General features: G+C 45.5%; 2 protein-coding genes across 3 annotated transcripts; one reads left to right on the top strand and one right to left on the bottom strand.

Annotated features, from left to right (window-relative positions):
• Positions 1–1334: 1334 nt before the first annotated feature.
• Positions 1335–4172, bottom strand: LOC101783002 (protein CNGC15b). 2 transcript variants are annotated; one of them, XM_004953104.2, is made up of 5 exons: positions 4035–4172; positions 3036–3816; positions 2617–2906; positions 2429–2540; positions 1335–2284 (listed from the first exon to the last, which is right to left on the bottom strand). In XM_004953104.2, exons 1-5 carry the CDS (start codon positions 4061–4063, stop codon positions 1433–1435), a joined length of 2064 nt encoding a protein of 687 aa, XP_004953161.1. In that variant the 5' UTR covers positions 4064–4172; the 3' UTR covers positions 1335–1432. The 2 variants fall into 2 exon arrangements, with proteins under 2 accessions (XP_004953161.1, XP_022680127.1); XM_022824392.1 differs by having other exon boundaries at positions 2617–3816.
• A 1398-nt stretch (positions 4173–5570) lies between these two features.
• On the top strand, positions 5571–13897 carry LOC101782327. The gene is made up of 4 exons (XM_004953101.2): positions 5571–7864; positions 9223–9300; positions 9410–11289; positions 13414–13897. Exons 3-4 carry the CDS (start codon positions 9466–9468, stop codon positions 13675–13677), a joined length of 2088 nt encoding a protein of 695 aa, XP_004953158.1. The 5' UTR covers positions 5571–7864; positions 9223–9300; positions 9410–9465; the 3' UTR covers positions 13678–13897.
• The last annotated feature ends 655 nt before the right edge of the window (positions 13898–14552 follow it).

The following is a 14552-nucleotide window of genomic DNA, read 5'->3' as shown; positions in this document are numbered from 1 at the left end:
TTCAAAGTTAGGTACTTATTATGTTTTTCTGAATTGCATATTTTCGGACGGGGAATAGTAACTTGATTGATTTCCTTTTTCAGCTGCATTCTTGAGGAGCTTAAGGCTTGATTTAGTTTCCAACTTCACTCCCTTGAGTTCTAAACATCCTCAAGCCTTAACTTCATATTTTTGCTAAATTTTTCCAAATTTAAAATTCCAAATTGCAATTTCGGTCAAATTCGGCTCGAATTGACTTTGAGTCAATTATTATCCTTTTACTCCAAAGGTCATTATTGACTTCTCAATGACACCTTTAGGTCGTCATTAACATGAGGTGTTACACGTATCCACCGACATGGGATTCAACAAGACTAGACAGCGCCCATACATCCACTCTCTTATCCTTCCCCGACCTGTAAGGACCGTCCCCTTGTACTATAAAAGGGCACGGACCTCCCGCTTCTACACTTACGTGCTCTCAAACTCTTCAAACACTCTCTCTCACCGAAAGCTCTAAGACTCTCGGACGAACATTCCCACACGCACTCTCACACACTTAGCGCACATCTGAGCTCCTGCCACTATCTTCCACTAAGACGAGAACAAGGCAAGGACTTAGGCATCCCCCCTCATACTCCTCTCGTTTGTACCTCACTGCAATCTTTGAGCACCTGGGCTCAGGAATAAAGTCGTCCGACTGACCCGACTGGACGTAGGGCGCGTTGCCCGAACCAGTATACATCCTGTATCATTGTGTGCTAGGCCATATCCAATCTAACGCACTGCAAAACTATAAATATTTACTTGTTGGCTAGATTTCACACCGACAATATCTAAATGTTTTTAAAAAGTTTTTGTAAAAGGTGGAAATTCTACGCATGAAGCCTCAAACACACCTCACAGCTAACGTGGCGCCACGTAGGGGCTGACGTGACACCACGTCGAACAAAACTGCTATATAGACTGTTGGGATGAAATTAGACGGGTTTGAAAAAAATAGCGTTTTTCTAAATCATTTTCAATCAAGGATCACTCAACGCACTGCAGTATTGATACGAAGAGCTGACTGAGGCAACCTAGATGCAAGTCGGACTATCAGCAAGTGAAAAGAGTCAAATTGACATTTTCTTTAAAATTTGAGTGAATGGCTATATGTGCCACCATTGCCACTCAACACAATTTATCATCTCCCGCAGCTCTACGTGTGAATCTGACATCACTTGTGTATTCTTTCTATTGAATTTCTTTTGGTGTTGTAACGTACGGATATTTAGGTAATTTATGATTGTAATGTTAATGCATTATTTTTTGCCGCACATAACAAAAATACAAACACCAATACAAACACCTCAGATTATGCAAAAGTAGGGTTGCATTGGACGTCGTCTTTACACGGGACAGTTTATATACTAACAAAATCATACATCCAAGAAATGCTATGTCTCGATGATTAGTCCTCTTCTTGCACCGTGAAGTCCGGCTCCATGGGTTTCTTGATGAGCGCCTTGCCGTCGATGCTATGCCGGCGGGACCGCCTCAAGCTCCCCCCGGCCCGCACGCCCCCGCCCTCGCGCACCCTGATCTCCATGGACGCGCGGCGGCGCTTGTGCCTCCGCCACGCGGCCTGGATGAAGCACGCGGCCCACGTGCGCCACTGGTGCGAGTAGAACCGGAACCTGTGGCGGATCTGCGCGCTGTGCAGCCGCCGGAACTGCGACGCCACGAAGCGGAGGTCGTCGGCCACGAGCGCGAACGCCTCGACCTCGGACACGGCGCGCACGGTGCGGGTGGAGAGCGGCAGCGACGCCGCGGGGCGCGGGTCCAGCGCCCACGTCAGGAGCTCCTCCCCGCAGAACTCCCCGGCGCCGATGCGGCACGAATTGAAGAAGCCCGACCGGCCGCCCTGCGTCGTGTAGGAGTCGAGGTAGCCCCGGATGATGAAGAGCATCGAGTCCACGGTGTCCAGCTCCCGCACCAGCCGCGTGCCCCGGGTGTAGAGCGCCGGGCGCAGCCGCTCGCAGATGGCCTCCAGCATCCGCTCGTCCATCTCGTCGAACAGGGGCACCCGGCGGACGAGGTCGAGGCAGAGGTGGCGCTTGATGTCGCGGCGGATGTCCATGGGCAGGTCCTTGAGGAGGGCCTCCTCGTCGACGCCGCGGGTGGCCACCCACTTGTACTGGTGGTAACGCCTCACGCACTGCTTCAGCGGCTGCGGGATCTGCCGGTGGTGCATCCACCGCTCCATGTCCGTCCGCTTCGACCGCCACTCCTCCAGACGCACCATCGTTGCCTGGAGATAAGACTGTGGAGATAGAGGAGACACACGGAACAAGACATGTCAGATCATCACCAAGTTCCTTCACCAGATGACTGTAGAAATTGTCACGGATTTTAGCCCCTGCATGCAGTCTCTGCATGCCCAACAGAGTTACTAGTAATAGCTTACTTGCATGTTCCCGATGAGCAGGCCAAACAACACCAACCCGAGAACGCCGATGACGATGGCGAAGGCTATTTCACCGATGAACAAGCTCGTCGACAGATTCTGGCCTAAGCAACTGTCCATGTTTTTTTGTACCGTAAGTTAAGAATTGACCTCAATCAAACTTCAAAAATTGCAGCCCCTTATATTACCTCAGGTTCTTGAGCCCCCACCAGAAGCAGTAGAAGTACTTCTGGGTGAAGGAGGAGGACGTGAGCTTGGCGTCCAGCGCCTCCGCGTAGATCCCGAACGGGTAGAACCCGCTGCCCGTGGTGCACAGGCTCGTGATGTTGCTCAGCTCGTACCAGATGGTCCTGTTGCTGCTCACCGCCTTGCAGTCGAAGAACATGGTCTGGCACGCCGGGCTCTCCAGCAGGCACGCCTCCCTCCAGCACGATTCCTGCCGCTGCACCGAGAAGAGATACCACAGCGCTCCCAGCACCTGCAATATGCATTCGTCCGGTGTCCGTGTCCATCCAAAAACGAAGAATTTCATCAAGGTAAAAGAAGAAGTTTGTGTTGCGACGAGGAAATTAAGGGTGAACCCAGATAGAGGCGATCGACGGCGTACGTGGCTTGCGAGCATGTAGAGGATCAGGTTGTACGCGGCGCCGGCCCACGCCGTCTCCGTCATGACCCCGGTCGCCATGACGATCTGCCGCGACAGCGGGAAGATCTGGAACAGCCGCGGGAGGTACTGGAAGATGATGCTGAATCGGAGGATGTTCTTCCGGTTCCCCGTCGGCGAGTCGTTCAGCCTCGGTACGACGATCCAGATGACGAACTGCGGCAGCGGCAGCGCGGTGACGAGGTCGAACCAGAACGTCCGGCCGAGGTACCTCCTTGCGATCTTGTAGGGCTGGATGACGAGCTCCCCCCGCCCGAACACCCGCGACGACGGCGCGATGAAGGCGGTGCGGAAGCGGAACAGGATGTGCGCGGCGTAGAAGAGGTCCAGCAGCGACCGGATCATGGACAGCGTCAGCGCCAGCGGGTACTTGAACTCGATGCAGGTGTTCCGCTGCGTGCCCGTCAGGTACAGGAACAGCGGGTCCACGAACAGCGACAGCAGGCAGGCGGCCAGGAAGATCTTGTTCCACAGGTGGATCAGGTGCCCGCGCGGGTCGAAGAAGAGGCGGCTCCCGGCGTGCACCAGCGACTCCAGCTCCTCCGAGAAGGCGCGCGACAGCACCCGATCCTTGAGGGTCGGGTTCCGGCAGGCCTTGTCCAGGCACCCGCCGCGGAAGCCCAGACGGCATTTCTTGGGGTCGTGGCCTTTGCCGTGCTTCCTGCTGCTGAGGTTTTCCCGGGGGCTTGTTCTGAAGTGCTGAACCTCGATGTCATTCTGAAACCTGAAATCAATTTCGCAGAGAAGAACCATGGCTTTCATTATTATAAAACACTGATCCTGCTGAAACCTCTATATGTTCAGTAATGTGGCATTTCAACCATCTGAAAGTGGATGGCTGAGATCAAACCCCTAACTTATTGAAGTGTTAAACTATAGATTGATGAAATTTCAACCTGATGAGAAGAGATGTGGAATTTGGTCTCGCGGGGTGGCGCTCACCTGACATTTCGTGAAGCACCGGATGCCATGGCGATCTCACACAGCTTCTGGAGACAAACATTAAGGTATTCATCGATACTACAACTTATAAGCAAACGCTGGTGCTAGGATGGATTGATGTGTAGACTGGCGCGCCAATAGATCTTCAACTATGGGACAGAAAGTGACTACAACATTGTGCTCAGCCATAAGAACCAAAAAGGCTATTTGCAACTAATTGAGACAGGGATCCTGTGATTACACTTAAAGGCCCCGAAGCAAATTGTAGTGAGAAGTTCCATTTGGTGACTTGGACGAGCAAACACCAGCCACATGATGATCTTCAAATGTATTGTTAGTTCTGCACTTCTGCTCCTCTCTGTTTATGCATGCAATAAAACCTCTCCGTCCATTCATGTTTTACTGACTGATTCCTAAATAAAGTTCAAAAGTTATAGTTAAACCAGAAAAATGAACATTATATTTACTATGGCAGAATAGAAAATATAATCATTTTGCCAGGGCAACTTAAGATGAGGAGTTGACTGAAGACCTCAAATAAGCGAATGTGTGTTGCCATGTTTCGCTTTCCACGGTGCCCTGAATCATGTGACCTGCAGGTTCTAGACTTCTAGTCGTTTCTTTGTAGTGACAAGATGGAACTTGAGAGAGCGCAGAATGATCTGAAGATCTTCCTTCAGTCATGCCTTCCTGGCATTCTTGGGGGTTGCAGCGTTTAAGTTCCGATGGTAAATATTCTAAGCTGATGGTAAGTACAGCATGGGATGGGAATTTCTTAGCTTAATCTCGGGAAGCTACCAATTCAGTTGAAACAATTTTGTGCTTGTGTCCTAACAGTTTGGCTCCTTTTGCCGTGCGTGGTTTTGGGGCTCCTATCTATGTTGTGGAAGATTGTGGAAGATAGATAGGAGTTGAAACTTATAGCCCACCAAGACCCATCTCAACCTTATTTTCTTCTTCCTCAACCCTCCCATTTGATGATGGCCCACTGAATAAATGTTGGATAAAAAATGTTATCCAACATTCTTTTCAAAAAGTTGAACCAACATTTCTTCAGAAAAAAAGTTGAACCAACATTTATTCGAAAAAAGTTAAGCCAACATTTCTTTATAAAAAGTTGAATCCAACATTTTTCGAAAAAAGTTGCACCAACATTTTTTTCAAAAAAAAGTTGATCCAACCTTCTTCTTCGGCTTTGGCGACGGCCGGCAGGGTGGCGGCATGCGGTGGGGTGGCTGCAATGGGGCTCGCGCGGGGGGTGGCGGTGCAGGTAAGGGAGGAAGGAAAGGGAGCTAGGGTTTAGGTTTGATGTAGATCTGATGGATCTCGTTACTCACACGAATCTCAAACGCTAGAAGGTTCATGTCTTCGTACTATAGGCTTTCCGGTGATTTTGCTTTGCTCACGGGCTACATTCTCAAGGGAAAAAGAAAACCCGGCCCAAAATGTAGCCCGTCAGAAGGATTTCGGACCTTCATTGGGCATAGCCAAGTTAACTGGGCTTCGCAACGGCACGCATCACCTGGGCCCCAGCATATCCCATCATCAAGCTCATCGCCTCCCCGTCGGCCGGTCTGTCCCCGTCCGCCGTCGACGGGCAGCCTCGCAATCCAACTCCAGCTCCCACCCCACTGTCTCCCTCTCCTATTCCTGAATCGAACAAGAGTAGAGGACAATGCCAGCGACATTGGCCTTTGGTGTGGCGGGATGAACTGGATCGAGCGCGAGGTCCTCTGACCTCATCTACCGTGTCGCCTTCGGCCTCCACGCGCTCGATTAGCAGGAGCACTACCTCTGCAGCTTCCTTCTGCCGCTTCTTCGCCGTTTTCCGGTCCTTCGTCGGGTACCTTTTTGTCGTCGCACTTTCTGTTGCTGTGCTGCTATTACCTCGTAATCTTGACTGACCTAGGCAGTTAGGGTTCCCCCTCTTCCCAACTGTGTTCCTATGTTTTGCTTTGCTTTCTCTTGGGGTCGAACGAAATTGGGAACGTGTCACATTGTTGGTCTATGAGGTTTTCACTATGTTGCCCTTATAGCTTTTTCTTGGGAAGGCGTCTGCTGAAAAGATAAACAACTATTTAAGCAATCTGGTTGTTTTACATCGGTTCACTATAGATATATGTTACACAATCTTTTTTGAAAGCAATTCGCCTTTGCATAGTTATCCAAAAGCTTAGAGTAATACAGGATATGTGTTGCACAAGCCTTTTGTTCCAACCAAATCTGGGTAGGCTAAAGGAATACTGGCAGGAGCTAAAAAGTGGCTATAATATGTATGTGAGAGTAAAATAGTATTTGTAGTAGGAAATAATAGTAAATGAAATATCAATTTTATAGTTCATGGTTCTGGCGCATGGATTGCTACTTTTCATGTACTCTTTTGCTATTGTCAATTATCTTGGATACATCCCATTCCTTCAAGTCCCTCTTTCGTTCTCCCTCCCATCTCAGATTGGCTGACCTTGCCATCTGAGTTCCTTGGATCATATTTAATTCCATCTGAATTTGTTTTTGATAAAATGGTATTCATATCTGCTCTTTTTTTAGACAAAAATGTAGATAGGATATTGAAAGAGCACTATGCATCCAGATTTTGATTTGTTTGCGTTCCTTAAGTTATGTATGGTATGTGAAAAGTCTTCCTAGCTTCCTTTTTTGTTTAATACTTTTGTCATGTAGTTGTCAACCCATAATCTGAAGCCAAGGTTAAATGTATCCGTACGTTTTCATGTGGGTAATATAGTTAACTTTCACACGCATCTATATTACTTACATGTTATTTCCATATATTCTTGGGTTTTCTGCGGAATGTATGGTTGCCCGGGGGTTTTTGGTTGAAAAACCTTGTGCCGCTTTCTCGGATGGCGTCTGTGGCATGTGCAGACATCGTATCTCGCCATGGACAATCGCTCCCTCTTGGTGGTTGTTTTGGTGTGCAGGGTGGCTCTTGGTTGCCAGTGCCGTGGTGGTCTCGCTGGCGGTTTCTTCGTTGTGGTGGTTGTATGGTCACTTGGTCGTGTGGGTCAGTGGTTTGGTTGTAGTTATTTGTTGTAATTGTGGTTTTTTTTGTATTTCACCTTCTGTATACACAGACCAGCAGTTAGCCTGTCGGCTTCTCCTAAAAAAGATGTATGGAAAAGTAATATAGTATTTGTATTAGGAAATAATAGTAAAGGAAATATCGGTTTCATAGGTCATGGTTCTGGCACGCGGATTGCTACTTTCCATGTGCTTATTTTTTTTAACGTCAATTATCTTTGGATACACTCCATTCTTTTAAGTTCCTTTTTGTTTCTTCCTTCCATGTCAGATTTGGCAGACCTTGCCATCTGAATTCCTTGGATTCATATTCTATACTGTCTGAATTTTGTATAATGAAATGGTATTAATATCTGCTCTTGTTTAGGAAAAAATGTGGATAGTATAGAAATAGTAGTATGCATCCAGATTTTGATTTGTTTGCATTCCTTTTGTTAACAGATGTGTGGTATGTGAAAAATATGTTTCTAGCTTCCCTTTTATTTACTGCCATTGACATGTAGTCAATGGTAAATGTAGCGCTACGTTTTCATGTGGGGACATATATTTAACTTCTACATGCACCTTTGTTATTCACATATTATTTCCATATATTTTTGGGCTTTTTTGCAAAATATTGTGTCGCTGTCCATGGATTTATATGCAAGGGAAAGATTACTCCAAAGGAAAGTTCCCCAATCGCCCCACCGCCCCATGACACACCACCTCCGATACCATCGAAGAAAAGAGCGGTGGAATCGAGAAGATCGAAGCACTCCTTTGAGCCTGATCCCAAGACGGTTTTAGATTTGGTAGGTAAACTTCTCCCTATATTTGATTCGTACAAAATTGGTTGAATCCCTACTGATTCCGATCGGATTTATTTTTCATGGCATCTGCGCTACCGATTTCTTATTCATGTATTCGGAGTTCTGGATCGATCTAAATTTTTTGCACTCTTGTCACGGGGCGTTTGTTGGGGGAGTATTTCGGAGGTTGTAGCCAAAGTTGGTGTGAGGGTTAGGGATGGGATGTCGCCAGTCCCCTTGTCACCAGCGAGGAGGGTGGCGATGGCGTGCACAGGAGGTGGGGCTGAGGCGGCCGGTACACGGAGTGGGGAGCGGTGGGGGAAGGCATGTCATACTCTTCAGTTTGCAGTTTTAGAAATTTCAGAACTCAACTACTCAAGTCACCAAGTGAAGTCGTTGTCTTCAGCAACTTGACGCTGAAGTCAAGTCACAAACAGATCAAGCACGGAATACTGTTCATCATCCTTCCTACAGCTTTGTTTAGCTCACTTTGTTTGCTGCTTAAGTTGTATTGCGCGCTCGGAGCCCATTTTCAGACTGTAAACTGTGTTTGGTTTCCATTTAGCTTGAGTATATTTAAGCCTCTATATATTTGATGAACCCTAGTTCAATTGTAGTAGAGTAGGATAGGATGGCAGAAGGGATTCTGGGAACTGTGGAGATATTTGATAAACCCTACTTCAGTAGTAGTGGAGTAAAATAGTTTCGTTGTATCCTGAAATTCCTCTAGCCATCCAATCCTAACTCGATTTAGGCAACAATTTATTGTTGTCCTTCAGTTCTTGTTCTAAATTTCTTTGTCAGGCACCTCTGTTCCTGACAAGGCAGGGGGCAACAGATGAGGGACAAAAGGAAAGGGGTGCTGCACTCCTGTTGGTGGCATTGGCAGGGTAGCAGCAGCCCTGGCGTGGCTAGCTGCCACCTATGTGTCGTCTGGGCCAAGCCGCCCAGGCTCATAACAACACACACACACATATAACCCATAAAAGATGCAAGGCTTCTCTACGATTGATTATATTCATGTTACCCATTGAGTTTCTACTAACCATCACAGTCAAAAGAGTTATAGAACTCATGTACGCACGCTTACTAGATCATCATGGGTGATTGACATATATGTCATAATGGATGTCCATTCGTGAATCAAATGGGTTCACAGAAGACTAGCCTATTCATATTAGGGTTATATTTTGCTCTAGCTTTCTAGCTGAGTGTATATGGATACTGCTACAGTCATGTTGTAATTTTCTACTATTCTACTGTCAATCTGAAAATGGCTGATGGGCTATTTCAGAACAATGATCGAGTTTGGTTTCAGTTCATGCGTATGAAATAACCTGTGTCTCTTTACTACTTTGCAGATATTGACCAGTGTGGATTCATCCTTTCTGACCTGTTTGCAGTACTTGGGACCAGCTTCATCTTGGCTTATCACCCAGGTAGCACCCACCGTTTCATAGTTCTGTCCTTGTAAAGAGTTCCAGCATGGTTTTTTGTGCTCTGATGAGATCTACTTATTGCTTCTCTTTTGTCATATTCTCATTGCAGCACTGTTGCCGCACTCATACAACCCACTTCATTGTGTACGGTCCTTGCTGTTTCTCATGGGTACCTCAAAACGTTACCTGCTTATGACGGCCCTTATCTTGATTATCATGGTCATATCAGTTGCCATGAACGCTGCACTCATTGTGGCACTGGTAATTAAGGACTGCGGGTTAGCTGAGTTCGTGAGAATCCCTAACACATCTTTTGTGCAAATTGTGCTGGTTGCTCTTCTATCCTTTAACTTTACAATCTGTTTGGTATTCAAACTACTATGGTCTGTAAGAACTTCAGTAGATGAGAAAATAGACCCACAGGTCTTGTTGGAAAATGGTCATAATCACAGAGTTGGTCAAAAAAAGAACCCCTCTACTGATGCAACAGATATCAATGATCATGTACTTGGAGAATTAGAGGACACCATCAAGGCTCCGGGGGCTGGACTTGACCCAGTTTTGGGCTCTGAATGTGAAACTACACCAGAGCAAATCATGATCTTCAACGAGAATGATGAAACATTTGACGTTGGAGAGACACCCTTGTCCAAGATATCCCAAGAGCATTTGGGTCAAACCGTCGGTAAAGAAATTCCCATTTCTAAGGATTTATGTGTTAAGCCTACTGATCCAGTTTCATGCCACAATTCATTTCCCCCCTCTGAGCATGAAGGTATTGCAAGGAGTCTGATTCTTCCCTCTGGGCAACCTTCAACTTCTAAGGTCCATTCAACAAAGAATATGCTTGACATGATAGATTATCTTGCTGTTGAAGGTTTTGCTAATGGAGAAATTGTAAGAAATGCTGTTTCTGATGCCTTAAGTCAACAAGTTGCTGAATTGATATCCACAAGACGTAAGGAGAAAAATGAAACCTTGAGATTCTGTAATGAATATGCTAGCAGTGTGAATTTTAGACAATTTCGAGAGCCTTTTTCTGCACACCTCCAGTTTGCTGACTTCCTTGATGTCTTCTGGCGAAATTTGTTTGACCTGCATGGTAAATTGACAGAAAAAGGAAAGATCATAAGGTTGGACCTTCTTATTGGGCTGGATATTGAGGAGAAAATCAAAAGCTGCCCGTGTTGTTTTGATGGAACACCTGAAGGACTATGTGGTCCTTTCAATCCAGTAAATTTAAGTATCATGAAGACACCACCTTTGTTTAAAATCAATAATAGCATATGCCCTGAACAGGGAAATTGCACATTGCCTGCTGTTGTGCATCTCAGAAAGTGCATCATGGACTCATTCCTTCAGGAAGATCGTAGTCTATTGGAGTCTGATGAAGTATCATATTTTGTTATGGAAAATGATCACATACAATATGAAGTTCCCATATACAAAAAGCTTCACAGGATTGCTAAATCCATTGGCATGGGAAGCAACTCTACATCTTACCGGGCCCCTTGTCCATTGGAGGAGCTGAGTGCAATGACAGTTTTGGTTAAAAAATGTTCATCACAGCAAGTAGCTCAACAGGCTTCCAAGACAAATGTTTATTTCTCCTACAATGAACTGAAAGGGCTACTCTTGAATTCTTTTCGGGCTTGTATTCTGAATTTATCGAATCTTGAGAAGGCTGATTGGCTGTTCCAGCATAGAGGTGGGCATGATGAGAAGCTTGTTGGCTTGGCTGCTGAAATGGTGATATTTAGAGATATATGTCCAATCGGGGCATTCAGTCCGAATGCAGTAGTTGATTCTGATGGTAAAATGTTCAACGTTTGCACCTCGGTCCTGGGTTGTGGAGATGCATGCATATGGCTACCTAGTCTCATTATTAGCTTTGGTGTTTGGTGCATTTCGCGAATATTTGAAGTTCTGCTTTTAGAGAAGCAACCTGTGCTTCTGGGGGAGTATAGTAGGGTTCTCAATCGCCTTCAGGTAAAATTCATCTTTTGTTTACACCTGTTCTTTCTAAAAAAAACACTTTCAAACGCTTCAATTCTGCTTGTATTTATGCATCACAAAAAACGGGCCTGTAACCTAGTGGTTGCAGTGCCTTAGTAGCACCCAGCAGGCCCAGGTTTGACTCTCCATGGGACTAGATTTTCGGGGTTGGGTTAAAAAAAGTCCCTCTTGCCTCTATGCAGTGGCATACGTGGTTGACTGCCTGTAACAGAGAAACACGCGGCCGCAGGCATGTCCTGGCGCCTGGCAGTCAGTAGCATGTCCTGGACTCCGGTAGCTGGCCCCGCGGACGAGTTGTTTCGCCTTAGATTCGTAGGCCCTGTTTGTATCTCTTGTCATGCATACAACCAGTTTAGAAATTAGTGCTGTTATGGTCAAGTAAACAAGCGAATCAAGAAAAACAAAATGAAAATGAAAACAAATCAAAATCCTAACTGTAACAACTGTTAATGGTTACCAATTCCTTTAGCAATGATTAGGATTTTTGAAATTCTGGCAAATTAACATTCATTCAGGCAATCGCTATTGTTTTCTGCTTCCAAAGTCAAGATCTCAGCATAGCTTGCATTTGTAACATTTTAAAGTTGGTTTGACACTAAATATACAAAGATTGATCTGAGCATTTTTTTAATTAGATGATTCTGGTATTGAAATAATTTTCAGCGGTCTCACTTTTTCATTCTAGAACGATGTTTCCTGTTACTGGCGCAATCAGCAGAACATTAAGTCACTCAATTACCAGGTCACCATTATGATATACTGTAAAAAGAGAAATACAGTGTAGGGTGACTGCTACCTCCTCCAAGCTGTCTAGATATTGGCAAACACCAGGAACAATAAGCAGAGGTCCTTGACCTCTCCCTAAGCTAGAAACTTAGCTAGATGCACACTAGGCCTAAACTACCACGTCTTTAATATTGTGCTAATTGCCTTGATCCTCAATCAACTCATCAAAATCCAAGTGCTTCTGAACCTATCTAATATTTAATGTGTTTATGCATTCAAATGGTTCAGAACACCCTCAAATGGTAGGACTTAGGGATACCTATAGCCTTAAACCTTCGAAAGTAGCTGTTGGGAGAACATGCTGAAAAGTTTAGCCATTTAGTAATTAGTAAACTTTTCCACCAGTTGAAAAAGTTAGCATTTACAGCCTTCAGGGCATTGGACCATTCAGTGATTGGAAACATTGAAAAATATGTCCACGGCATTTGTCCTGTGCAACAGACCATCCTGCTGACCCTACTTGACCACCTGCTCACAGAAGCTGCAGTCTGTAAAATAGTTATAACCTTTTGCTCCAGACTCCAATTTGAGGAAGCTTGTGCTCTACACTTGAGCTCAAATTTGATTTGATCAAATTTAAATTTCATGGTACAAGTCCAATTCAGTCCTCCCTCTTGGGGCCCTTGGTTTAATAGAGCTGGAATCATGCTAATAAGATTCCTAGTGCAAGGCCAAGTCAATACTACACCCAAACTGCACTATTTACACTTTGCCCCCCTAAACTTTGCATTGTTTACCCACCTTGCCCCTATCTTGATTATTGGATTTTCTCACCATCTTATTGTATTTGCACACGGTAGTAATTATCTACATGTTTTGCCATTTGTATTCTCTATGCATGTACATATAATTGTTTGACTTGTGCCATTGCAATGCACAGGCAATTTTGCTAGTGAAAACTGAAATTTACTCACTGCTGTCCTGTTGGAAGGACTAATATCAGCTTGATAATGGTTATTCTTAAGAGCTTCAATAAGGGAAAAATTGCATTTGTAACTGACAGACAGAGTGCTGAACAATCTAGTTGACTTTCCCTGATGATAGCCATCGTCAATGGGGAAAATTAGTTCACTGGCACTACATATGTTACACATTTATCAATAACATTCAACATGAGGCTGAACTGTTGGCAAACGTCATAGTACTGTTCTGCTGACACACACATAGAATTTGTAATTTCACAAGTATTTCTGTCCTTCCATTTGATTTCTTTTTTCTTCCCTATGGACCCATTTTCAGCTAAACAGTAATTACCACTGTGTTGCTGGGCCACCTTACTGATTTCTACCGCTCTTGTTGTACATTGTGCAGGGTATTCTGGTTCCAGCATTCCTAAACCCAGTTCCACCTGTTTCCATATGTCCATGCGCCAAAGCTGTGGAAAATTCGAGGCTCCTTGATGGAAGCCAACGTATCAGTGCAGGAGCTGTGTTGGAGAAGCTGATCGAAGTTGAGGCCAGGGCTGCCATCTTTGGTCCAGAGCACGCTGGAGTCCATGACAAAGAGAAGGAAAACCTGGAGCTCGTGCTGAACCGCTACAGAGCCTGGTTATCCAAGGTGGTGTTTGGGGAGTAGATCTCCTTTCTATAATATCAATAGTAATGAATAAAATCTGGACTCTTCCAGCTGTGAACTGTGATGACAGGTTTGTGTTTTCCTCTATCGTCTAGTACCTGTAATGGGTACAACTAGGACAAAAGCTATGTGATGCAAACTGTGGCGTCGTTGGTTGTGAACTGAACCTTGTAATAATGTGGCAACTCCTGGACCTCTGGTTAATACTTGTGCTTCCTGAGCCGTGTAGATTCAGAGCCGAGCCGCCTGGCCTGATGTCGCGTGTTGCATCTTGCATGCCGGGGGGCTCTGGGGCTGTCGATGTTTTCCTGCAGGATTGTTCCATGCGCTGCGAGTCTGCGGCAGCATTGTTTGCTGTTGGAGCGCGAGACCACTCGTCGCTGCCTTATCAGTGCCGAATTCCTCATCATTCAGGTGGGACTCTGGAATCAGGATCTTGTGACTCGTGTAGTGGGCACGCACTGTTGTGTACTTGGTTGGAATGTAGGGCGGACGCCTTCTTTGTTGAACCAGTTGAGGTCCGTCGAGCCCTGCTGGAAACCCGCGAGCTGAAGAGGATTCGGGGCAACAAGATTTCAGTCTGCCGTGAAAAAGGAGCGGGTTAGTATCACTCCTGCAGTCTGGTCGCTCGATCCCCGATGGAATCCAGAGTTGAGACTTAGGGGGTGTTTAGTTCTTCGGATCTCCTAAAATTCCTGCCCCATTGGATGTTTGATACTAATTAGGAGTATTAAACATAGATTAATTATAAAACCAATTTCACATATGGAGACTAATTTGTGAGACGAATCTATTAAGCCTAATTAGTCCATGATTTGACAATATGGTGCTACAGTAAACATGTGCTAATGATGGATTAATTAGACTTAATAGAT

Source organism: Setaria italica, chromosome I (genome assembly GCF_000263155.2).
Source record: "Setaria italica strain Yugu1 chromosome I, Setaria_italica_v2.0, whole genome shotgun sequence".
NCBI lineage: Eukaryota > Viridiplantae > Streptophyta > Magnoliopsida > Poales > Poaceae > Setaria > Setaria italica.
This window is presented reverse-complemented; position numbering and strand designations above follow the sequence as displayed.

What these genes read in the sequence shown, in the direction of transcription:
- LOC101783002 (XM_022824392.1), bottom strand. Translation starts at nt 4,063, where the DNA reads ATGGCATCCGGTGCTTCACGAAATGTCAG. An exon ending in TGGGGGCTCAAGAACCTGAG is followed by an intron (nt 2,541 to 2,616) that starts GTAATATAAGGG and finishes AAACATGGACAG; the next exon opens with TTGCTTAGGCCAGAATCTGT. An exon ending in TGCTCATCGGGAACATGCAA is followed by an intron (nt 2,285 to 2,428) that starts GTAAGCTATTAC and finishes CTATCTCCACAG; the next exon opens with TCTTATCTCCAGGCAACGAT.
- LOC101782327 (XM_004953101.2), top strand. Translation starts at nt 9,466, where the DNA reads ATGGGTACCTCAAAACGTTACCTGCTTATGACGGCCCTTATCTTGATT. An exon ending in GGGTTCTCAATCGCCTTCAG is followed by an intron (nt 11,290 to 13,413) that starts GTAAAATTCATC and finishes TACATTGTGCAG; the next exon opens with GGTATTCTGGTTCCAGCATT.